The sequence below is a fragment of the Mustela nigripes genome, chromosome 16 (genome assembly GCF_022355385.1).
Source record: "Mustela nigripes isolate SB6536 chromosome 16, MUSNIG.SB6536, whole genome shotgun sequence".
Classification (NCBI taxonomy): domain Eukaryota; kingdom Metazoa; phylum Chordata; class Mammalia; order Carnivora; family Mustelidae; genus Mustela; species Mustela nigripes.
Genome location: NC_081572.1, coordinates 32,641,762 through 32,666,268, shown reverse-complemented (window position 1 = coordinate 32,666,268; position 24,507 = coordinate 32,641,762). Strand labels below are relative to the sequence as shown.

General features: G+C 38.5%; 1 protein-coding gene across 1 annotated transcript in view; it reads right to left on the bottom strand.

The window, feature by feature from the left end:
• The window catches only part of PPM1E (protein phosphatase, Mg2+/Mn2+ dependent 1E), a 213,912-nt gene that overhangs the window by 11,760 nt on the left and 177,645 nt on the right, over positions 1-24,507 (bottom strand). Inside the window, exons 2-3 of the mRNA XM_059380582.1 lie at positions 10,816-10,934; positions 2,893-3,092 (exon numbers count right to left, since the gene is read on the bottom strand). Coding sequence (XP_059236565.1) covers positions 2,893-3,092; positions 10,816-10,934 — 319 coding nt within the window. The remainder of the gene's footprint in view (positions 1-2,892; positions 3,093-10,815; positions 10,935-24,507) is intronic.

Below are 24,507 nucleotides of genomic sequence, written 5' to 3'. Positions count from 1 at the left end.
TCCACTGCTTGAAGCACTGAGGCAACTGCCAGAGGAGGATCTTCTAAACCAATGGTGTCTTGACAAAGGAAGCCTAATCACAATATTACATTTAAGCCATTAAGTAGTTTGCTTCTTTATCTTCAACTCCAGTGTGTACATCTCAGATCTAACTTACTTCAGAGATCTGTAGCTCACTGAATGCTCACTCGAGTCCTGGACTCCCTTTAGGCAACAGTATGTAATCATTTTCATGTGCAAGCTTTGACTTAATACTTGGGCTCTAGGAACTGAGTCTAGGCCCTGTCATTCAAAGGAAATCAAATATACAAAGTAAATCAGGTAATTTTCTTGTGCTTTTTGCCTCATTTGTTAGCTAGGGATTTGGAAGAACTACTAAAACAACAGGTATATCTGTTTTGAAAAAATTCTTTTTAGGCACATGGGGGTGGCTCAGTTGTTTAAGGGTCTGACTCTTAATCTGGCTCAGGTCATGATTTCAGGGTCATGGGATCAAGCCCTGTGTTGGGCTCTGCACTCAAGCACGGTCTCTGCTTGTCCTTCTCCCCCTGCTCCTCCCTCTCTCAAATAAAATCTTTTAAAAAATATTCCTTTTTTTTTTTTTTAAGATTTTATTTATTCATTTGCCAGGGAGAGGGAGAGAACACAAGCAGAGGGAAGTGGCAGGCAGGTGGAGCCCAATGCAGAACTCAATCCCAAGGACCCTGGGATCATGATCCGAGTGGAAGGCAGATGCCCAACCAACTGAGCCACCCAGGCATCCCAGAAAAAATTCTTTTTAAAGAGTATACTACATTTACAAAAGTACCAAATATAAATGTCCACAGAGTAAAAATACCCAAATATTATGGAATCAACATCTAACACAGACATTACAACTAGTTAATTAAACAGAACTATCTTGAAAAAAAAGTCCTGATCTGGAGAATTTCTACCTATACTAAGGTAGTACTCATTTTTAAACAACTCAGTTGGTAGGATATGGGTAAAATTGAAAAACAGCATATCTAAGCAGTTTTTACATGATGAGTGAGCTGATGTGGGATCATCACAAAGAAGGAGGGAACAACAATACCTTTTTGAGGCCATGAGAGTATAACTTTAAACAATGTCAGATTGGTAGGGAGATTCTTAAACAATATAGCATCCAAAGAAACAGAAGACAGCCAAGTGGACCTCTTAAAAAAATTAGTGTACCTTTTAAATAAAGAAAAGTTTTCCCTGTTATAAAGATGATATATTGTTTATTTGGACTAATAAAGAAATCTATATTATCCCACCATTCATAGATAACCAGTCTTTTTTCTACATATATATTTTAGATAAACCAAAATTAGAATTATACTATACATAAAATTTTTAATCCTTTTTGTCATTTAGCATATCATTAGCATTTCCCCCATGTCATTATTACTCAGACATTTGAAATGAATATGTACTATACATCTTATGACCATATTATAGTTACTCCCTATATGACTTTGATCATTTCTAGTTTATTATTGAAATTGTTATGTAAGACATTTATGTCAAAACATATATGTAAGAATTACCTGCATTTGTGTCCTTATGATATAAAATTAAAAGTGAAATTACCAGATCAATGGTAGTGAAAATATACAGATTCTAAGTATGTGTTGCCAAATTGCCTTCAAAACTGTTTCTCTAAAGCAAGGTGTTCCTTTCTGAGTTAGGCCTTTGGGCTGATTTTGAAGCAAAATGAAAACCAACCAGGTCAATGAACATTAACAATGCCCTCAGATCTGAGTATAATTTCAAGTGGGTGTGGTGATAGGAGGATTGTTTGTCACATTAAAGTTCACCTTTAAGGTAACATTTGCATGGGCATGGTAGCAGTTGGAAACAAGGATATTCACATATTCTAAAGGAATTTGGAAACAAAGCTGATCTATCTTTGCACCATAAGCACCAATTACCAACCTACCATCACTGCTTATCAGACCTTGACAGTTAGCTAAAATTTAAATTTAGCTGCTAAATAAAGGAAATATTGTGCTTTGTATAAATTACTACATTGTAATTTTTAAGTTATGGACTTGAGTGAAGAAAAGAAGCAAGTGACAGGCAGAGGAAACAAACCTATCTCTGTTGGCACTAACAGAATACAGTTAATAGAAAAAGAAGAGAAAGATAACAAGAAAATGGTTATTAAGCTGACAGGACTCATATGATCCAATTTGTCAATCACAGAGATTCATGAAATGTAATTCCATCTACTTTCCTTATCTCAGAAACTGAGATTTTAAAAAGAGAATCACAGTAAATCAGAAAACTGTCTCAGTCTTAAAGTCATCCTTTTATGTTTGTGTTTTACGTTGCTTCAACAACATAGTAATGTGGGAACTGAATAAACACCATCTGATTGTCCTGTAGTTTCCTTTTTAAAAAACAGCTTTATTGAAGCATGGCAATTTTCTTTGATGCTTATATTATAGTTTATAGAATAGCACAAAAAAATAGTAACTTCCCTTGCCTTCATGGAAGGGAACTGAGCGTCCAAGACACAAGGACAAGAGAGATTTTTGTTTTCCAATCTGAACCGTATGAATATATTACCTATTCAAATAATATAAAATCGGGGCACCTGGCTGGCTCAGTCAGTAGAGCATGTGACTCCTGATCTCTGAGTAGGTGTTCAAGCCCTACGTTGGGTGTAGATTTTACTTAAAAATAAACAAACAAACCAAAATAACATAAAATAGTTTCTTTTCTGTTTTCTGATGCAAGCAAATTTGTGCCCCTCTGCCGTCAGTCCTATTCCAAACCATCAGGATACTATTAGAGGTATATTAGAAGTTCTCTTTGTAGAAAAATAAGACCATGAAGGTGTTTTTTTTTAAATCTCATTGACTCTTGAGAAGGGCCCTTTACCTCTAGATTGAAGAGCATATTAAAGTCAGGAATGCAGACATGTTTGTCTTCCATTTTCCTGCGCATGTTTTTGATGGCATGGATTGACGTCTCATAATAAAGCTGGGGTCTCCTGCGGAGAGGGAAGTCTTTCACCCAGCTGCAGCAAATCTCGTGCAGTTTGCTGAAGACAGAACGGGCCAATTTCACTGTTTCAATCTCTGTGAAAGAAACACAGACACCCCCAGTGAAGAGCCTTGTAAAGCTGCTTTTCACTTGCCTGCTTGGTAAAGACAGAAGTAGGTCACCTTCATCAAGTACCTGCTCAACAGAAGTTCCTCCTGAAGAGAAATGAAATGTTGCTTCTGAAGAGAGAAAACGACAACCAATCTAGTAGAAAATCATCACCCAGCAACTGCCACTATGATATTCTTATGTCATGAGGAGAAAACCTCTGGCCAGGGTTGAATCTACTCCTAGACTGGATTTCTTCCAACCCTCAAAGTTCTCCGAGCACTGGTTCCCTTTTTGTTGGTTGCCGTGGTTATCATCTGGAGAGCCAAACTCCCCCTGCTTAGAAGAATGACTGAAGGGGGGGCCTGAGGAGCTCAGTTGGCTAAGCATCTGCCCTTGGCTCAGGTCATGGTCTCGGGGTCCTGAGATCGAGACCCGCATCAGGCTCCCAGCTTAGTGGGGCGTCTGCTTCTCCCTCTCCCTCTGCCTGCTGCTCCCTCTGCTTGTGCTCTCTCTCCGTCAAATTATAAATAAATAAATAAGATCTTTAAAAAGAAAATGAATGACTGAAAGATGAACAGTAGTTATCCAACCAACTGGATTATGAAAGACTTATGAAAACATCATTTATTTACCAACTACAGGAATGAGAGTTTGATAAACTTTTTCTGTCTCTGTCTTTGTTCTGACCTCTTCCTTTACCTCCTTCCAGTTCCCTAAAAGTTTTTGGCAACAGCTTAAATAGTTTAGCTAAAGGTTAACAAATGTGGTAAAAGTTTTTTTTTTTAATTCTTTAAGGAAAAAAGTACTTTTCTAAGGAAAAAAGTACTGTTAGGGGGTGCCTGGGTGGCTCAGTCGCTATGCATCTGCCTTTGGCTCAGGTCATGATCCCAGGGTCCTGGGACTGAGCCCCACATCAGGTTTCCTACTCAGCGGAGAGTCTGCTCTCCCTCTTCCATTCCCCTTGCTTGTGTTCCCTCTCTCGCCATGTCTCTATCAAATAAATAAAATCTTTAAAAAACAAAAAAACTCTGTCAGGACACCTGGGTGACTCAGTGGGTTAGGCCTCTGCCTTCGGCTTGGTCATGATCTCGGGTCATGGGATCGAGCCCCACATCGGGATCTCTGCTCAACAGGAAGCCTGCTTCCCCCCTCCCCCACCTGCCTCTCTGCCTACTTGTGATCTATCAAATAAATAAATCTTTTTAAAAAAACAACAACAACAAAACAAAAAAACTTCTGTCTTATGGGTGTAACCCTGGGTAGAACAAAGGAGATAACAACCAGAGGGTTCTTCACCTTAGACTGTTAAGTCTACTACTTGACCTATCAAGTAGAGTAGATAAGCTGACTTGGGAGGCTGACTTGCAGCCCTCGATGGAGGGACAGGTGTGTAAACCTTTCAGGCAATACTGACTAGTGCTGAAGAGACTGTATCTCACATCACCCCAGCTCCAGCTGCCCTCTACTCAAGATGCAGCTATTAAATAACCAAGGGGAGATTAAGTATTCTCAAGCCAATATTTTAGAGATTCCTACATCTCAGATAAAAAGCTTTCGAATTCTTCAAAAATTCTTATTTTTTTCCACTTTACTAAATCAGATATAGCTTGACAGCCTGAGAAAACGTGTACCAGATGGGCAATAGCTGCACGTGACTCCTCTGCTCTAGAACACAGATCCCACAGGAGAGAGACTTTGTGTTCTAGAATGGCCCAGGAACTTTTCTGTTTCTTTCCCTGCTGTTGCTTTAATCTGCAACTTCATTTACCTGTTTTCTTATTCAAAATCCTTCCAACAGTGACTATATTCAGAAAGCTTATCTGAAGGTTTTCAGTTGCCTTTCTTCTCATTAACATAGTATACATTGGTAAACCATGTTTTTGGCTCTATCCCCCTTGACATTTTTATATAACTGAAAATCAAGGGTATATTTAAAAGAGAAAGGAAGTTTAGCAAGCAAATGCCACCTGGGGAGGTGCCTATACAAGGGGAACCTGAGAAGGTGTATATAAGAGGGAAAAATACAAGCTAGTATTTTTATTGTTTTGACAAACTTCAGTCTTTATTTTTTAAAGCACCAGTTGCCAGAAACAATCTCTTTCAGCCAGCAATTACCTATTTGTAGCACTCCAACCCAACTGGTCTTTGCAGCAGCATAGGTGTGGGTTTGACTCAATCACAACAGAGAATTGCAAAACAGTAAGTGATTTTGGAAACACTGAGGGAGAGTGGAGTGAGGGTGAAACAAATCACTGATATTAACTGTCAGGATAGTTCTCAGCTTCCCAAATAATAGAAACCATTATATCATTCTTTGGCTTGTATATTACTCTTACTATATAGACCTGCACTGTCAAGTAAGGTTTCTCACTAGCTACATGTGGCCATTTAAGTTTAAATTAATTAAAATTAAGTAAAACCTAAAATTCAGTGTTTGGGTCACATTGGCTATACTTCAAATGCTCCGTAACTATGTATGACCAATGGCAGGTAGAGAACATTTCCATCACTGTGCTGTCTTTGGGGGCAGCGCTGGGTAGATTCAACTGGTTAGGGGAGGCAATACCAGTTTCCTCTAATATTTAGTAAACCAGTATATCTGTTCCTATCCCCTCCCAGTTGCTTCTTCCCTTATGTTCCCATCACACCATCTACTATAGCTCTTGCCACATTTTATAACAATAGATAACATTATTTAAGTGTGTGTTACGTCCTCTGTCTCTGGAACATTTCACAAACAAGTAAAACCATTTCAATCACAGGTCTGTCTGACTCTGACACCCATGCTCTTCATTTCCCAAATTAGACTGTAGATACAGATTGTGTCTTAATCGTACTTGATTAGTCATAGTTCAGTACCTAGCAGATAGCAAGGGCTCATTAGATGTTTACTGAATAAATGGATATGCAAACTTACATAAAGTAACTACTAAAAAATGTATGCTTTTTTATCATCTATTCTATAGGTTTCACTGATCGCTCCACCTATTTCTATAGTGGTACCATTATTTTATAACTATCATAATTTATAACATGTTTTCAGATCAGGAGGATTAGCTTTCCTACCTAATATTAATTTTAAAAGATGTCAATTTGTAGTTTGACCTGTTTATTCATCCAGATGAGTTTTCTAATTATTTTGGCAAATTTGAGGGGGGAAATCTGTTGCCATTGTTTTGGGATCATCTTGAATTTGTAGAGTAATTTGCAAAAAAATTTGATGTCTTTTCATATTGAGTCTTATCTAGGAACAAGTTATATTATTTCATTAATTTAAATCCTTTTTATGTTGCTCAGTAGGGTTTTAACATAGGATCCAGGATTTTTTTTTTTTAAAGTAATCTCTGTTCCCAATGTGGGGCTCAAACTCACAACCCAGACATAGACAGTCACATACTCTTACAAATGAGCCAACCAGGTGTCCGAAGACATCATATTTCTTAATGAATTTATTCCTAGTTATTTTGCTTTATTACCTATTTTGAGTCAGAACTTTGCTTTAATGTGTTACTTGCCACCTAGCAAACATTCCTCTTTCTGCCAGGGACATTTCCTTCTCTACTCGCAGTCCATGTGCATCTGGGGGTAAAATATGTGGATCCAGTCTAGCTAATTAGACAACCACATTCCTCTGACTATACTGATTGGTTCAGGAATTGGAAATAATCCAAGCTGAGCTGGTTAGAGTGAATCCTGCGATTTATGTATGAAAAACTGAGTGAAGTTACTCTTACTTTGCTGCTTAATTTGAGTAAGCAGATGATGGGCAGATGATGACCTAGTGCTTCTAGCAGTCATCTTGCCACCACATGGAGCTGAACATAAAATCAAAATTAAAGTCCTGGCTGACTCAGTCGGTGGAGCAAATGACTCTTGATCTCAGGGTCATGGTTTGAGCCCCATGTTGGATGTGGAGCCAACTCAAAAAAAGAAAAAAAGAAAGGGAGAAAGAGAAGGAATGGAGGGAGGGAGGGAGAGAGAGAGAGAAAGGGACGGGGTGAAGGAAAGGAGGGAAGAAGGAAGGGAGGGAAGGAGGAAGACAGCGGAGATCTGGAGAAATGTTGGGTTAAGATGAATCATGTGAGGCCTTGAATCTAGTTGTGTAGCCCATATGTTAAAGAGGAGCCAATAAATTCTGTTTTGTTAAAGCTAGTCTGAGTTGTGTTAGTGGTTGCTTGCAACCAAAAAATTCTTAAGTACACATTATGCATACATGCTAGATTTTGGTCTGAGCCAAACTTTGTCCTACAAAGTCCAAGATGTACTCATCTAGTTCTACTTTTTACGTATACTTTTAAAATTAGGAATGGGTCATTGAATTTTATAAAATGCTTCTTTGGGCATCTTTTGAGATTATTCTGGTGTTTTTCTTTTGACCTTAATATATCAATTATCCTAATGGACTTCATATTTTTTCTGTTTTGTTTATGGTCTCAGCATAATGTGAGCCTTATGGTAGGCCCTCAATAAATGAATGAATAAACTATTGTACTCAATACACAAATATTTTACTTAGGATTTTTTACATTGATACTTAGATTGATCTCTCATTTCCTTCTTTAGCTTTATTTCAGGCAAGTTTTCATATCAGTTTTATGTTTTGCAAATTTTCCTTCCATATGCAATTGGATAATTCATTTTAAAAACCATTAGAATTGTCTATCTTTGCTCATTTAAACATGTTCACCAGGAGAATTACCTATTCTTTGTCCTTTTTTAGAAGATAGCTCCTTGACAATCTTAAACTCTTTCTTCTTAGGTTAAGTTTGTCAATTTGTATTTTTCTAGAAAACACCCAGGTTTTCAGATTTATTTACACGAAGTTTTCATAATTCTTTTAATTTCCTCTGGAATGCCTTGGGTGGCTCAGTTGGTTAAGTGTCTGTCTGCCTTTGGCTCAAGTCATGATCCCAGGGTCTTGGGATTGAGTCCCACATGGGACTTCCTGCTCACTAGGGAGCCTGCTTCTCTCTCTCCCTCTGCGGCTTCCCCTGCTTGTGCTCTCTCTCTCTCTTTCTCTGCCAAATAAATAAAGGCTTTTTTTAAAAAATTCTTTTAATTTCCTCTGTGTTAGTGACAATTTTCCCCTTCTTGTTTTTAATTTTTACATTGGGATATTTCAAATTGATACAAGGTTGTTTAGCAAACACTCTGGTAGAGATGACCTAAACATGAAAAGAACTTTAGGTTAAGGATTTTTTTTTAAGTCTATTTTTGGAAACAACTGAGAGGCAAAGGCATTCAGTGGGGACTTGAGTGCCTTGAAACCAGCAGTGCAGGCTTTACCCAGCATGCTCCTCTCCCACTCTGGCATACGGATAAACCCTGTCTGCCCACCCCCACACCCAGATTCTCCTCAGTGCAATTCAAACTGAGGGATTTGGGTTAAAGAGATTAAGGATTTGCAAAGAGTTAGAATTACAATAGATCATTCTGAATCACAACCCTGGCAAGGAAACAACACTGGGTAATCTCTTGAAAAAATAGAAAATCAGAATGACCAATGATACCACCGAAAGAAAAAAAAAACCTCTTCATTTCACTTTGCTATCTTATGGGGGTTCAGTTCTAAAGCAAGCATGCAGGGCTACACTCCAGTCTTGCTACGTTAAGTATTCTCCTTCTGCAGGGAGTGTAGAACATCAGCATATAAATAATTGCTGCTTGAAATGGAAAAATAAAATAAAAAAGGGTGTGAAAAAAGAGAAAATTGTCCCAAGTAACAATCCACCCCCTCACAGCTGTAAATTACTCATTAGTCGTTAATGTCACTGTACTGAGCTGGAGCTGAGTCAGCCACCGCCCAGGCTGCCTTGAAGCCGAGTTCGTCTCCCTCATCTTTCATTACAGGGCTTTCATGACATGCATCAGTACCAGAGGAATGCTTTGTAGCAGGAATTCCACCCAAGTTGACTCTGGAGCAATTTGGTTCCAAGCGAATCAACTACTCTCAGTAAAAACAAGAGAAGGAATTCCTTTCTTGCCAATTTTCTATCAAAAATGATCTAGAAATGATCTAGAAAAAAAAATGATCTAGAAAGACAGAGGAAGAACAGATATATTTACTTTTGTATCTGCCTCAAGTTCTCTGGGATCTCATTCTCATTCATTAATATATGCTCTGTTCCTTATGCACCATATTTAAAGGCAAATGCTTATAATAGAACAAAGTGAAATATTAAAATTCCTTAACAATTTTGAGTAGTAATTCCTAATTTTTTAAAAAGATTTTATTTATTTATTTGACAGAGATCACAAGTAGGCAGAGAGGCAGGCAGAGAGAGAGGGAGAAGCAGGCGCCTTGCTGAGTGTGGAGCCCGATGTGGGATTCCATCCCAGGATCCTGAGATCATGACCTGAGTCGAAGGCAGAGGCTTAACCCCCTGAGCCACCCAGGTACCCCAGGAATTCCTAATTTTTACAAAAACTGCTATTTCCTTAGATCCTGTAAAATATGTATAAGCCTAATATGTTAATAAATATGCCTTCATTAATAAAGCATCTTAGGAGCACTTGAGAACCTCAGTGGTTAAGCATCTGCCTGGGATCAAGCCCACGTCGGGTTCCCTACTCCTCTGGGAGCCTGCTTCTCCCTCTCCCTCTGCCCGCCACTCCCTCTGCTTGTGCTTTCTCTCAAATAAATATAATCCTTAAAAATAAATAAATAAACAAATAAATGAATAAATAATAAATAAATAAATAAATAAATAAAGCTTCTTAATTTGCCTGGAATAAAGATGTACAGTGATCCATGCAATGAAATCACATGTTACATAGTTGTCATGTAGAACTCTACTTATTTATTGGTAGAAATAAAATTTAATAGGGGCGCCTTGGTAGCTCAGTGGTTAAGCCTCTGCCTTCGGTTCAGGTCATGATCCCAGGGTACTGCCGATCGAGCCCTGCATTGGGCTCTCTCCTCAGCATGGAGTCTGCTTCCTCCTCTCTCTCTGCCTGCCTTTCTGCCCACTTGTGATCTCTGTCAAAATAATAAATAAATAATCTTTAAAAAAATTAATATAATTAATGAGAAGTTTTGTTACAACTGATTTCTTTAATTTTTATATGATTTTTTTAACTTGGATTATTAAAGGTAAGCTAAATATTTAAAGTATGTCTTGCTCAAACTCTCTCCCCTCCTTCTCTCATCTTTTCTGTTGTGTCTTCACACTTCTCACTTTACTCTTTCCACTTATCTAGGCATTTTATTAATTCTGTTAATATTCTGATATTATCAGACCATATTTGGATAATATTGTTATATTAATCTCTTGCTCCAATTATCATATTTTCAAAATATACCTGTATTTTTCTTTTTCCCTCCTTTTTTTTTTCTTTTTAAAGACTGTATTTATTTATTTGTCAGAGAGAGAGAAGAGGGCATGAGCAAACACAAGCAGGAGGAGCATCAGGCAAAGGGAGAAGCAGGCTCCCCGCCGAGCAAGGAGCCCAATGTGGGTCCTCAATCCCAGGACCCTGGGATCATGACCAGAGCAGGTGCTTAACCAACTGAGCCACCCAGGCGTCCCTTTTTCTCTCCTTTTATTGACTAGTTTGAAATACATGCATTTTTTTCTCTTGCTACCGCTATAAAATCAACAAGTGGGTAAACATAATTAGATTTCATATGTGTAGACATTCTCTGTGGTTACTATACATGAGAATATTTTAGTATTTTTAAACAAATAATGTAGAAAAGGTACTCACCCACAGTCCCTTCCGTGCCATCTGTTTCCTTTGGGATATAATGTGCAGAAAGGTCACTCTGAAGGACTTCGTCTGATGTGGCTCTGGCTAAAGCAGCAGCCAAAAAGGAAGGGCAATTACTGAAATAAAAAAGGCCTATTTCAGTAAGAATTAGGAAATAATACATTTGATATTATTACCAATTATTAACATATCTGTCTCAAAACAAAATTGTGTCTTTAAACACTATTCAAGACATATTTATTGAGTGCATATTATGTGCTATACACTCTACCTTGGCTCTGGATATACACTGGTGAGTAACACAGACATGGCCAGTAGGGCTTAAAATCTAGTTAGGGAGACAGATGATAAATAAGTAAACAAACAGGACACTACTTAAAATTGGGATTTTTTAAAAAATATTTTATTTATTTATTTGACAGACAGAGATCACAGGTAGTCAGAGAGGCAGGCAGAGAGAGGAAGGGAAGCAGGCTCCCTGCTGAGCAGAGAGCTGGATGCGGGGCTTGATCCCAGGACCCTGGGATCATGACCAGAGCCGAAGGCAGATGCTTTAACCCACTGAGCCACCCAGGTGCCCCTAAAATTGGGATGTTTTATAAAAGAAACAAATAGGGTACAGAATTATAGAAGGGGGAGGGTCAGGAATCCATGTCTTGAAGGATAAGAAAGATTCAGTTCTGTGGATTTGGGAAGTTGAGAGAGAACATTCCAGGCAGAGAAAACAGCATGCGTATAGATCCTTTCTGAGAGCTTGGTATGTGTGAAGAACTGAAAACAGCCCAGAGAAGATGAAGTACGGTGGATAAAGAGGGAAGATGGCAGGGAATAAGGTCAGAGAGATGGGCAACAGCCAGTTATACGAACCATATAGATCATGGAAAGGAAAGTGATCGCACTCAAAAGTGCACTGGGAAGCTACTGAAGGTTGTGAGCAAGAGCAAGCCACACCCAGACATATTAATTAAAATATAACTTTAACTGCTGTGCTAAAGGAAATCGGAAAGAATGAGGAGGGTGGCCAATAAGGAGATTGTTGTAATCCAGGTGAAACTGAAAAAAAAATTATATATTCTAAAAAAAGAAAATACAGAACTTGCTGATTATTAGAATATAGAAATAAAAGAAAAGAATTAAGACTGAGTCCTGGGTTTTGGTCTGAGCAACTAGGTGAATGGTGGCATCCTTCACTTAGACGGAGAAACCAGGAAAAGAACAGGTTTGTGGAAGCACAGGGTAAAGAAGAAAACAAGAGTTAATTTTAAAGCATGTTAAGTTGGAAATACCTTTGAGATACCCTAATGAAGGTATCAAATGAAGTGAAAGTTATTAGACATTGTAGTGTGGAGCTCAGAGATGATAGGAAATTTGGAAGTCATGAATGTATGGATGATATTTAAAACTACTGAAATAGACTGCATCACATAGGAAGAAATTATAAAAAGAGAATTGCCTCGTTTTCCAAACCCTTTCAGAATAGGAAAGTTATCTCATGCCTCACCACTGTATGTTGGGGAGTTCTAGGAAGGGTTTAAATAGGTTTTTTTTTTTAAGAGTTTATTTATTTATTTGACAGACAGAGATCACAAGGAGGCAGAGAGGCAGGCAGAGAGGTGGGGGGCGGGGAGCAGGCTCCCCGCTGAGCAGAGAGCTGGATGCAGGGCTCAATCCCAGGACCCTGAGATCATGACCTGAGCCAAAGGCAGAGCCTTAACCCACTGAGTCTCCCAGGTGCCCAGATAGTTTGCTTCCTTTAGTCACCACATTTTTATAACAAGTGGAATTATACTGAAGAGGCTTTCATCAAGAAATTGTACCCAAGGAATCTCACCTGCACTTGACCTCACTGAGTTCCTAAACCTCTAGTCTGAGCCTGAGGCCGATAAGGGATAGAACTCTGGGAGACATTATGGGGGGTGGGAGTCAGGGGAGTGTATTTTAAATGTGTGAAGGATGTGAATTATGTGGCCAGAACAGACATGGCAGGGGCACCTGGGTGGCTCAGATAGTTAAGGAGCTGCCTTTGGCTCGGGTCATGATCACCATGTCCTGGGATTGAGCCCCACAGCATCAGGCTCCCTACGCAGCGGGGTGTCTGCTTCTCCCTACCCCTGCCCTTGTGCTTTCACTTGTTTTCTCTCTCTCAAATAAATAATTAAAATCTTTTAAAAAATAAAATTAAAATTAAAAAAATAACAGATTTGGCAGACTGTTTTTCTAAAACAAGCCACAACAATATTCTTGTAGCTGGTACAGCTGCTTTGGCAGTTCCTTAAAAATGCTGAAGCTCTTACATAGCCCAGCAACACAAAAACATGTACCTGAATGTTCATGGCAGCATTATTCTTAATACCAAACAGTAGAAACAACCAACCAACCAATCAACCGATTCTGGATAAATAAAAGCAGCATATTCATACATGCTACAATGTGGATAAACCTTAGAAATAATATGGCAATAGAAGCCAGTCACAAAACTTCAAAGCCTGAAATCACAAGGGAGGAAGGAGCAGCCTCTGATCCCAGAGACACAGCAGTCCACACTACAAACGTAAAGCCTGTGCACAGGAGCCCAGTGATAGGAGCCCAGTTAACAAACACCCTGACCTTACTTTCTTCCCATCTTCTTAACTTCTGCTAGTGCCTTCCACAGGGGAAGCAAACTGAAAAATAGGGAACAAAGAAGGCACCCAGGACAAGGATCAAAGCTGAGATGTATAGGGAGTGGTTTGGGGTAGAAAAGAAAGCCATCTAGTACAGTGGCAAAAAAAAATGCATTTTCAGTGAAAGTTTACCTTTCCACATATCACACAAGTGAGATTATATTTAAAAGTCTGACCACTGGAAATGAAATTAGATAAGGGAAGAAAGGACTTCATGTGCCTTTTAGGCAAGGGAGGGAGTGACATGGTGGGTAGAGGTAATTCTTAATGTCTTTTTGATATTTTCTATGTTTACCAAATTCTCCTTATAAAACAAACACTAAGTTTGAAATAAAAGTTGAGATTTAATAAAATAGTAAAAAAAAAAAAAAAAAAAAGCCAGTCACAAAAGACCACATGCTCTATGATTCCATTTATATAAAAAGTCCAGAATAGGCAAACCTACAGAAACAGAGTATAGCAGCAGTATCCTAGGGCAGAGAGGTGAGTTGAATAGGGAGTAACTGCTGATGGGTAGGAGGTTTCTTTTTGCAGTATGAAAATGTTCTGAATCTTGGATAATAGTTAGTGATGGTTAAACAGTTATGAATGTACTAAAACCACTGAACTGTATATTTTAAATGGGTGACTTTTATGCTGTGTGAATTACATCTCAATAAAGATGTTCAAAAAATCATTGACTTTGTTAAGAACATTGAATAGTGGAGGTGAAAATAAGATTAGAATGGGTAAGTGGGAGGCAAGGAGGTGTGGCAGTAACTGAAAGGGCATTTGAGGACAGGGCTGGTTCTTATTTTGGCATGGTGTAGAATGTGACTGTTTACTAAATGAAGTAATCTAGTAGAGAAAGACTGAAAGATAATGCAGGAAATGGGGGATGACCAAAGGAGTGAAGCTCCTGAGAAGGCAGGAAGAAGATCGATCCAAAACATATCTGGAAATTGCTGACCTTTGATAGCATAAGGAACATTTCACCAGTTGGAAAAGAAAGGAAGAAAATTGGTAAAGATGCAGGGAGGTTTCTAGATTTCTTAGTAGGAAAATCAGAGAGTTCCCATCTAAAGGTTTGTATCAACAGTAGTATATTGAGGCTTACAGTGTTTGAGGCACTGTTCTGGTGCTCAGGATACAAATGACCAAAAAAGACAAAAACTCCTGCCTTTGGAACCCTCATGCACTGTTGGTGAGAATGTAAATTGGTACAGCCACTACAGAACACAGCATGGAGGGTCCTCAAAAAATTAAAAGAGATCTCATACAACCTAGTAATTCCATCTCTGAGGATTTACCCAAAGAGAGTCAAAACACATACTCAAAAAGATATACACATGGGGAGATAGAGAGGAGAAGGGAGTTGGGGGAAATTGGAAGGGGAGGTGAATCATGAGAGACTATGGACTCTGAAAAACAATCTGAGGGTTTTGAAGGGGTGGGGCACCGGTGGGAGGTCGGGGTACCAGGTGGTGGGTATTATAGAGGGCACAGATTGCACGGAGCACTGGGTGTGGTACAAAAACAATGAATACTGTTATGCTGAAAAAAAAAAAAAAAGATATACACAGCCTTATGTTTGTTGTAGCACCATTTACAACAGCCAAGATAAGGAAACAACCTAAATGTCCATCCACAGATGAACGGATAAAGAAGGTGTGGTATATATATATATACAATGGAAAGTTAGCTATAAAAAAGACTGAAATCTTGCCATTCACGGTAAAATGGATGGACCTAAGTGAAATAAGTCAGAAAAAGGACCATATGATTTCACTTCTTGTGTGGGATCCAAAAAACAGACGAACAAACAAAAAACCAGAAATAGACTCATAAATACAAAGAACAAAGTAGTGGTTGCCAGTGGAGAGGGAACTGGGAAGGGGTGAAGGGGATTAAAAGGTACAAACCCCCAGTTATAAGATCAGTGTCATGGGGATGAAAAGTACAGCATAAGGAATACAGTCAATATCTTACTAAATTTGGATGGTGACAGATGGGTTACTATATGTGGCGAACTTTTCATAATGTATAATTGTTGACTCACTGTGTGGTTTACCTGAAACTAACACTGTATGTCAACTATACTTCTAAAACAAAAACAAAAATAACCCATCTCTGGAGCTTCCATTCTGGAGAATGGCTTCTCAATGAAGTATGGGGTTAGATCAGTAGTTCTCAAACTTTTATAGGCATCAGCATCAAGGCTTCTTAAAACACATTGCTGGGTCCCATCCCCAGAGTTTCTGACTCGCTAGGTCTTAAGTATGACTTCAGAATTTTCATTTTTAACAAGTTTCCAGATGAGGTGCATGCTGCTGGGCTAGGGACCACACTGTGAGAACCAATGGGTTAGGTTATCAACTGGGTGGTGAGGATACAAGTATATGGGGCAGAAGGGATGAAGAGAAAGTAGGTATGAAACAGTCATGTCAGAGTAGGACTGTCACTGCTAAAACACTGTGACAATTTTTAAATAAAACCAGTCTTTCTGGTTGTACAATTTTCTCCATCTATGTCCATGCGCTGGAAAATGTGTTGGTAAAAAGAATTGTCTAATTCATTAAGGTTTGGGATTTTGCAAGGTGAGTATTAACAGGTGAAAAAGAAACATTGTAATTTAGTATCTTTTTAAGCATGTGATTATAGTGTTAGACCATGAACGTTAAATGGGTTAAGAAAGAAAAGAAATGAATGATAAATCAGGTGGTCTAAATGTAATTAAACAACTAGAGGGAGTACTTGGGCACACAACCTAGAAAGATGAAGTATTGTAGTCTGAGATGTGTATAGGATTTTGGAGCTAGAGCAGTATTTGTGATAATAAGGTTTAGGTGAGACCAAGAAAGTGAGTGGTTGAGTGGTTTAGAAACAAATAAAATGGCCATGTTTATATTTGAAGTCCTCAAGGGTTAAAAAAAAAAAAAAAAAGGAAAATGATCATTATCATCATTCATCAGTATTATTCAAATTGTAGGTTACAATCCACTAGTGGTTAATGAAATGAATTTTATGAATGTGACCAGCATTTTTTTTTAAAGATTCTATTTATTTACTTGAGAGAGAGAGAGAGAGCACAAGCCAGGCTTGGGGTGGAGGGTCAGAGGGAGAGGAAGAAGCAGGCTCCCCACTGAGAGGAGAGCCTGAAGTGGGACTCGATTCCAGCCATCCTTTTTAAGATTTTTTTTTTAATTTATTTATTTGACAGGCAGAGATATCAAGCAGGCAGAGAGGCAGGCAGAGAGAGAGCTGAGCAGAGAGCCCCATAAGCAGAGAGCCCGATGCGGGGCTCGATCCTAGAACCCTGGAATCATGACCTCAGCTGAAGTCAGAGGCTTAATCCACTGCGCCACCCAGGCACCCCCCAGCCACCCCCCAGCCACCCTTTTTTAAAAAAAAAAATAGGAACTAGGGAATATGAGGTAAGGTTAAGTACTCTGTATTAACATATGAGTACATACTGAATCTTGATTATGATAATTTTTGAAAGCTATTGCCCTTTAGCAATTATGAAATAAATTGATGACATCCCTTGAAATCCAAATGCTATCCATTTCTCCTTTCATGCTAAGTTAACTGAGTTTTTTTTTTTTATAAGTTTTAAATTTTTCTCATAAACCTAAATAAACTCTCTCAGCACTGCTTGACTTTTAACTTTCTATCATGCTTTACTTTGACTAACTGGAGACATCCAAATATTTTGCATAAGTGGACTTTTAGTATATAACTATAAGATTTACTTAGTCCTTCTGTTTCAAAATTTATATTAAAATTACCTAAAAACCTCTATTGTAATCATATTCCCTAGAATTCCTCCTACTACCAAGGAAGAAAAAGACATCTTTAGTGTAATTAGTAAAATACCTAGAATCTAGGTTCACCAAAGGTAAGAATGTGAAAACTTTAGAGAATAATGGAAGAACCATTAGTCTCATTAATGTGTCACCTGCAATACATTTTTAGTCACAGTTAATGTAATTTTTTACTTTTTGTCAGACAGAATGAAAATATTTTCAGTGAAGCAGGGAGGAGGATTAGCTGACTAATAGCTAGATATAAAACATCTAGCTAGACACTTCACCCACATCAGCTATCTCTACCTGTCAGAAAGCTGTAACACTTAGCATGAATAAGTTCTTATGATTTTGACTGAAATCAAAGTGACTATTTCTGAAAAATCAGAATTGCAAATATATTTTAAAACATTCACATCAGTGACTATTTGATACAAGTCAAATAAAAGCTTATCATTAGAGCTTGTCATTCTTAAGAGAATTACCAGGAATAACTAACATGATAATAACATAGTAAACTGCTTTCTTTCATCATTTCTCATACAGCCCTGGACAGAAGCATTTACGATGCTGGTGCATGAAGGTCTCAAAGTTTGGCAAATGTATTGCAGAGCAAATACCAGAGAATGGCCAAAACTCACAGCAGTTTGTAGAACTGCGGTTAAAATTGTTATTACACTGCTGAAGTAGAGTAGGATTCAACTTTTTTTTTTTAACTTTGGCAGTGTGTGTCATTTTAAGAGACTGGCTCTTTTAAAGTCAAATTAATCATGATAAGGCCCTCAAATACAGTCCAAGAAAGATCCTTTGCTATTTATGTATGTTAACAGATATTTCTGAAGTGCTTTACCATTCCTGTCTTCAAGCAATTCACATCCTGAGAACAAAAGGGAACACGTTTTCATGCATACCAATTTATTACTTTCTTGTTTGCTTAGGCATCAAAGTATAGACTTTATATATTCATAGGTAAAAATAAATCCTTGTCTAGTTTATATCTAAGCCATACATAAATGATATTCATAGCTTTGTACAATGTTGAAATATCATTAATTAGGGGTCCATTCAGTTTTAATTCCAAGTTTAGTCACATAAATAAATCATGCCACTTCATTAAAGCTATTTATGTTAATGGATGCATATTTGAATTTCTGTGTATAGTGACTTTCTCAATGTTATGTACTGTAAGATAAAAATCCAGACTCTGTCAAGCTTCATAAGCTGAACTCTGTAATCAATTCTTGCAGTGAGGAAAGAATCCTTCAGATATTGTGTTGCTTGTTTTCTTAAAGACCCATACATATACCATAAACAAAAAAAATATTATCATCAACTGGTTACAAAGTTTAATATTTCAAACAAGAGAGTACTATTTCCTGCCTGTCTAAAAATACTTATTTACAAGAGCTTATTCTCCTATCTCCATTCTATAGGCCGACAAGAGTCCAATCTACATTTTCCAATAGAAAAAAGAAAAGGAGTCAGACTGGAACTGAATCTGAAAGGTAGCTTTCCTTTAGCACTGTATATCACCATCTTGGTACAGAGCAGAAAACACAATAAATTATTTTGGCATAAAAACATCTACTTTGCATTCATTTTCAAATATCATGCATAAATAAGTCCCATTAGATGGACAGGATAGTATTTTAGATCTTTTTCTAAGTTGAATTGTTAGTACCTTCCACCCGCGTATCAAGACAATATACATTTTAAGGTTGCAAACTGAATTCTCATTATAAACCAGGCTAGGAAGAATTTTCATCACAATGTCAAACCTACACAACCCTAAAGACATTATTAGATAAATTAGAGGTTTAAAAGTACATCCTTCCTGACACTGGCAATGTGGGTGTTGGCACAGAACCCACAGCTGTGTTTCAGCAGTCTTGGCAAAGCACTGCTAAGGTAAAAAAAATTCTTGAAGGTGGGAAGTTTCCATCAATTAACTTTGAGAGACTTGTCTAGAGCAGCCTCATCTCGGCCCACATGTTATGATGATTCTGTCTGCTCAGTATACCCTTGCTAGGGTGACAGTCACTTAAATGTTGAATTTCTGATTACCAGCACCCCCTCCACACACACACACACCAAGTTAATCATATGTATTTTAAATCTAGAATAACACATTAAACTAAAATTAAAAAGGCAAAGTCTCCACCTGACTTGGTATTGTTTTTCTTAGTGGACTAAACAGTTAAAATCAGGGCTGCATTTTTTCCTCTGTAAGCTATTTTCTTTACTTCTATAGCAACCTCGAGGAATGCCACCTGGAGTCAACGGCTTGTAATGCCCACACATCACAGATCCTCCTAGTTAGCTCTTCTGAATCTAAATGATGATACCTACTAAATGACTAGTTCCTGCAGTTCTGAGTTTGGGGTTCTCACAACGGAAATCTCAGTCCCTACTGCTGCTTTCAGTGTAATCGTAACAGCCATTTGTTCACACTAACAGGCTGACATTCAAGCAAAAACAACAGTATCCTAAGTTTTCTGTGAACAGCAATCTAGATGCTACACATTGACTTACCCAAGGTCAAAATACCACTAGGACCACAAGACCACAGAAAGAAGAAAGTTTAGCAATAATTGTCTTTCTTGGGATCCTTTCTCTCTGACCAAAAGGAATTTTAACAGCACAAATTTACTGAAACCTGTCAATACAACTAATGTGAACTTCCTGTTGCTAAAACCTACAGTCTCTTTTCCCGTCCAACTCATTGAGGAGCTAAGTGACTGGCTCCTATCCACTCATCATGCCCTCCATTTTGATAAACTTTCTTCTCTAGACTTCTAGATCATCGCACTCTCTTATGTAATTCTTAGGATTCTGTCTTCTCAGTCTCCTTTGATGGTTCTTTCTCTCCTCCCTGCATGTGTAATTCCTCTCATTATTGTAAATCTTCCTTTTTGCATAGCCTTTATACTTTTCTAATATACTACATGCATGTCTTAATATATTTATTGTTTATGTCTCCATTCCTCTTCCCACCTGACTGCAAATGTTTTTATCTGTTTCTGGTGATTGATGTCTAATGCCCAGATCAGTGTCTGGCACACAATGACCAGTATTTGCTGAATGAATAAACTTCTGTTTTCTGATTTATACATGTTTAAGCCATTCTCTAACTCCTTAGAATGAATGTTCCTTAAGAGAAGAAAGTCAATACACTTATGAAAGAGTGCTCCATTTAATAATGAAGTCTTCATGTAGGCTATGAAACAGGCTGGTATCAGTAAACAGGTGATAACCATTGGCAAAAAGGAAATTATGGTCATAGTTACACTTTTGTTGTCAACTCAAACAGTTTGTGCCAACACCTCACTTATCTTAGACTTTAGTCCCTCTCATTAGGAGATAATGTATTTAAACTTCAAAAGTATTTATAGATTTTTAATAGGAATTCTACTTTAATATTTTGAAACAATCCACCAGTGTTAAGAAAGCAGGGACTAGTAGGGAGACCCTGGACTTGCTTCATCCCTCAAACACAGCTAGATCAACATCAAATCATTTTGAACAACTAAGAAATCGATCTGAGGATTAAGAAAACTGCACATTTGGAGGGAGAATGTGGCAGATGCAAGGTCCGGAGATGTGACCTGGGGGAGAGAAAAGCCACAGTGCCACAGAAGGGAAGAAGCCCTTTTCCTGCAGAGAAGTCAGGGAGACAGGGAGAACACAGGAGAGAGAGCAGCATGTAAGATTCCAGAAGACACTGTAGTGTGGGCGTTCCCTAGCTCACACTGGGAGAGAATGCTCCCCTTCTTGGAGTACATTTGGAAAAGGTATTTTGCGTTTCCAAAGACAAAAGGCCCACTGAGCATCACTGAGCACTGTTTCAACAGCAGGGGACAGAGGAGAGCATCGGATAGATGACCTGGTCACAGCTTTTCACAGTGCTTCATTCATCATAGATGCCAGCCACCATGTGTATGCCATGTGGCTTCTTTTCTGGGACAGAACAGTGTGAGGTGCGGCACTGCAGGGCTCTCCCTGGGGGAGGGGAGCAGGTCCACACCTTGTCAGGTCCTTTAAGATTTGGAGATTTGAATCCCAGTCCATGGCAAGAGGTAAAACACAGGAGAACTATGGTGCTGGGCATGCCCACAGTCAGGCACAGACAGGTTGAGGGCAGGGATCTGATGGAAGCCTGGGCTTCAAGAGGGGAGACTGCTTTTCTGTGAGGACCTCCTGAACAGCAGTGGCCCCAAGTTCCCCTGTCTAGGATAAGAGGGCGGGATGATGCCATCTTCCACCTCACCTTAGTCCCCCAACTCCCAGCAAGTATCAGAAAGAAACATAGTGCCTCTAGTGGAGGCTGGAGTCACTTATACCAAACACTGCACCTCTGAGCCTGGAGAGGGGCATCTTACTAAGGCAGGTCTAACTGGGAGCCAGCGCAGTGGGCCTCTCCCTCAGAAGAACAACACAGGCCCCTCCATGTACCAAGTCTACTGATCACAGAGTGCTTCAAAGCCTCAGCTCTAGTTCTGGTGGAAATAGGACCAGGCTTTCTTTCTTTTTTATTTTTTATTTTTTTATTATTATTTTACATATATATTTTTTTCTTTTTAATTTGGAATCAGGCTTATAGTTTTTTGTTAATTTGTTGGTTTGTTTCCTTTTCTCATTTTTTGGATCAGACTCCCCCCCCCTTTTCTTTTTTCCTTCTTTCTTTGGAATCAAGCTTACAGTTTCTTTTCTCCCCCGCTCCCCCAAATCAGGCTTATCTTAACAAACAAATCAAAGCACATCTAGTTAAAGATCCAAACACTCCCCACTGCAAGCAAGGAGGAATTCTGTAGAGGACTGACCTGTGGGAAAGAGCAACCAAAACACAGCAACAGAGTGCACACAGCACATACCAGAAACACTTCCTGAAGCACCAGGCCCTGGACAGTGTATGACCCCTTCCTCACAAGCATGAAACAAAACAAGCTTTCATAAAAGCAAAAGACAGAAACCTAGACATAATGACAAGATGGAAGAATTTTCCCCAAAAGAAAGACCAAGTAGAAATCACACTCAGGGATTTTCTCAAAATAGGTATAAGCAATATATCTGACAAAGAATTTAGAACAACAGTCATAAGAATGTTAGCTGGGCTTGAAGGAAGCAAAGAAGACACGAGGGAAACCCTGGCTGCAGAGATAAAAGACCTAAAAACTCGTCCCGCCAAAATAAAAAATACTGTAACTGAGAAGCAAAACCACTGGATGTAATAACAACGAAGATGGAAGAACCAGAGGATCAAACAGGTGATACAGAAGATAAAATTATGGAAAATAATGAAGATGAAAAGAAGACAAAGAAAACATATTAGATCACAAATATAGACTTAGGGAACTCAACAAATCCACAAAGTACAATAAAATCTGTATCAAAGGAGCCCTACGCCTGGGTGGCTCAGTGGGTTAAGCCTCTGCCTTCGGCTCAGGTCATGATCTTGGGGTCCTGGGATCGAGTCCCACATTGGCCTCTCTACTCAGCAGGGAGCCTGCTTCCTCCTCTCCTCTGCCTGCCTCTCTGCCTGCTTGTGATCTCTCTCTGTCAAATAAATAAATAAAATCTTTAAAAAAAAAAAAAAAAAAAGGAGCCCTAGAAGGAGAAGAGTAGAACAAGGGGCAGAAGGTTAATTTGAACAAATTTTGGCAGAGAACTTTCCTAATCTGGGGAAGGAAACAGGCATTCAAGTCCAAGAGGCACAGAGAGCTACCCTCAAAATCAATAAAAACGGGTCAAACTAAGACATATCATAGTGAAACTTGCAAAATACAAAGATAAAGAGAAAATTCCAAAAGCAGGCAGGGACAAAAAATCCTTAACCTACAAGGGCAGACATGAAAGGTAGGCAGAAGGCCTGTCCACAGAAATTTGGCAGGCCAGAAGAGAATGGCCTGATATATTCAACATGCTGAATGGGAAAAATATGCAGCCAAGAATACTCTATACAGTAAGGCTGTCATTCAGAATAGAAGGAGAGATAAAGACTTTCCAAGACAAGCAAGAACTAAATGAGTTCATGAACACCAAACCACCTTTACAAGAAATTATTAAAGGGGACACTTTGAGCAGGAAAGAGACCAAAAGCAACAAAGACTAGAAAGAAATCTACAGGGACAGCAACTTTACAGGTAATACAATGACACTAAATTCATATCAATCAATAATTACTCTGAATGTAAATGGACTAAACGTACCAATTGAAAGACATCAGGTGTCAGAATAGATTAAAAAAAAAAAAAGACCCATTGATATGCTGCTTACAAGAGACTTATTTTAGACCTAAAGACATCTCCAGATTGAAAGTAAGGGAGTGGAGAACAATTAGTCATGCTAGTGAACATCAAAAGAAAGCTGGAATGGCCTGACTTAATAGCAGACAAACTAGATTTTAAACCAAAGACCATAATAAGAGATGGAGAAGGGCACTATATCATAATAAAGATGTCTATCCAACAAGATCTAACAGTTGTAAATATTTATGCCCTCAACTTGGGAGCAGCCAAATATATAAATCAAATAATAACAAACTTAAAGAAACTCACTGATAATAATAGAATAATAGTAAGGGGGGAGCTGGGTGGCTCAGTGGGTTAAAGCCTCTGCCTTCAGCTCAGGTCATAATCCCAGGGTCCTGGGATCGAGCCCCACATCAGGCTCTCTGCTCAGCAGGGAGCCTGCTTCCTCCTCTCTCTCTCTCTCTCTGCCTACTTGTAATCTCTGTCTGTCAAATAAATAAAAATAAAATCTTAAAAAAAAGTATAATAGTAAGGGACTTTAACACCCCACTTACACCAATGGACAGATCATCTAGGCAGAAGATCAACAAGGAAACAGGGACTTTGAATGACACACTGGACCAGATGGATTTCACAGATACATACAGATACATTCACATAAAGTATCAGAATATACATTCTTTTTGAGTGCACATGGAACTTTCTCCAGAACAGATCACATACTCTATCACAAATCAGGCCTCAACAACTACAAAAAAATTGAGATCCTATTCCATTCATATTTTCAGACCACAACACTATGAAACTTGAAGTCAACCACACAAAAAAATTTGGAAAGACCACAAATACATGGAGGTTAAAGAACATCCTACTAAAGAACGAAGAAGAATTTTTTTTTTAAATGGGAGAAAATGCAAATGAAAACAGGACAAAGGCAGTCATAAGAGGGAAGTATATAGCAATATAGGCTGCCTTCCTCAACAAGCAAGAGAA